General features: G+C 34.9%; 1 protein-coding gene across 1 annotated transcript in view; it reads right to left on the reverse strand.

The window, feature by feature from the left end:
* Positions 1 to 533: 533 nt before the first annotated feature.
* Positions 534 to 1,534, reverse strand: part of LOC21384401 (NAC domain-containing protein 22) — a 2,034-nt gene continuing 1,033 nt past the window's right edge. Inside the window, exon 3 of the mRNA XM_010089804.2 lies at positions 534 to 1,243. Coding sequence (XP_010088106.1) covers positions 803 to 1,243 — 441 coding nt within the window. The 3' untranslated portion in view covers positions 534 to 802. The remainder of the gene's footprint in view (positions 1,244 to 1,534) is intronic.

Below are 1,534 nucleotides of genomic sequence, written 5' to 3' on the forward strand. Positions count from 1 at the left end.
AAGTTTAAACTCGAGTTTAAACTCGAGTTCAAATTTGAGTTTAGGACTAAAACTCGAGTTCAAGTTTCCTCTTCAACTCGAGTTCAGAAACTCGAACTCAAGTTAATGAACAGTATTTTTTCTATTCTTGAAAATGATATAACTTTTTCGTTTTAATTCTGATTGAGATGATTTTTTTTTCTATGCGTTAACAATGAAAAGACGAATAAAACTAGACCCATATACCCTATTAAAATTTTTCATTAGCATTGAGTTTTTATTAAAATACTATCTAAATACAAATTCAAGTTTTAACTTACTCAAACACAAACTCAAAAAAGATTCTTATCTCAAACCATAACTCAAATGTACACAACAAAACACAAACTCAAATTACAACTTCAATTCAAGTTATAACTCAAACTCAACTCAAAATCTACACTCAAGTTACCTAACTCAAAAACATCAAAAGAACAAGCCCTAAAGTTCACCTCAGCTATGGAACTTCTTGTCACAACATCACCATTTTTTTATGGAATGCACAAAATAAAGACAAAAAAAAATCTAAGAATATTCTAGTAAGCAAACTATTCTAAAAACTGTTCTCCGACTAGAGCAGCAAACACTTGGGAATTAAATTAAAAACAAAAATTAATAGCCATCCTCTTTAACACTAAGCAGGACATTACCACAGCAAATTAGGAATAGGACAGCAAATTTTCATAAAAGAAAAGGTGAAAAATTTATTTACAACACGACAGCTAAGTTTTATCCTTGGCACCACCTGTTGTGAGATAGAAGCTATATCTTAGGCATAAATAATTTAGAAATTCAACAAGTTGGCCAATGGGGTCAGGCTTTGAAGCCAAGGACTGTTCAACAATGGCCAATTCTCTTGAGTGGCCCAATCCAGGCCCAATTCGCTGGGGACTTGGATCTCTGGCAACTTCTCCTTGTACCCTTGTGGCAATTGCAAAGATGCGGAAGACCCTTTGACTCCCAATATTGCCCTCTCACCATGTTTGGTTTCTATATTTGCCACTTCTTCAACTTCTTTTTTCATGGGGACCAATTGGTGAATGGTCACTGATGGCACTTGTGGTGGAGTTTTCTCTTCTTGTGGGCTGCAAAATAAGATACAAGTGTCCATTGGAGAGGCAGGGCATGCATTTTGTAAGTTCTTTAGCTCTTCTTCCATTGCCACCCTCTGCTCTAGGACCTTCAAAGAAGTTGCCTTTCTATACACCTTGCACAAGACTATGTCCTGCATGGATTCACAAATTGAAATCACATGAATTCCTATATAAGGTCTTCTTTTCGTAACAAAAATGAAAATGTCACATTTCACTAGGCCTAAAACATTACCATATTATCACACAGCAAGTCTTCGGCACAACTTATAATAAAAACAAAATTGCTAGAGAGCACCAATGAAGTTTAACCACACACAAATAGAAAGTTGGGACACTCTATCCACTCTTTTAGTTTTGTTCAACACCACTGGTGACTCCTAGTATTTTTTTTTTTTTCAAAATTTGGTTGATCCCAATTATTT

This window comes from Morus notabilis, unplaced genomic scaffold (genome assembly GCF_000414095.1).
Source record: "Morus notabilis unplaced genomic scaffold, ASM41409v2 Scaffold2905, whole genome shotgun sequence".
NCBI lineage: Eukaryota > Viridiplantae > Streptophyta > Magnoliopsida > Rosales > Moraceae > Morus > Morus notabilis.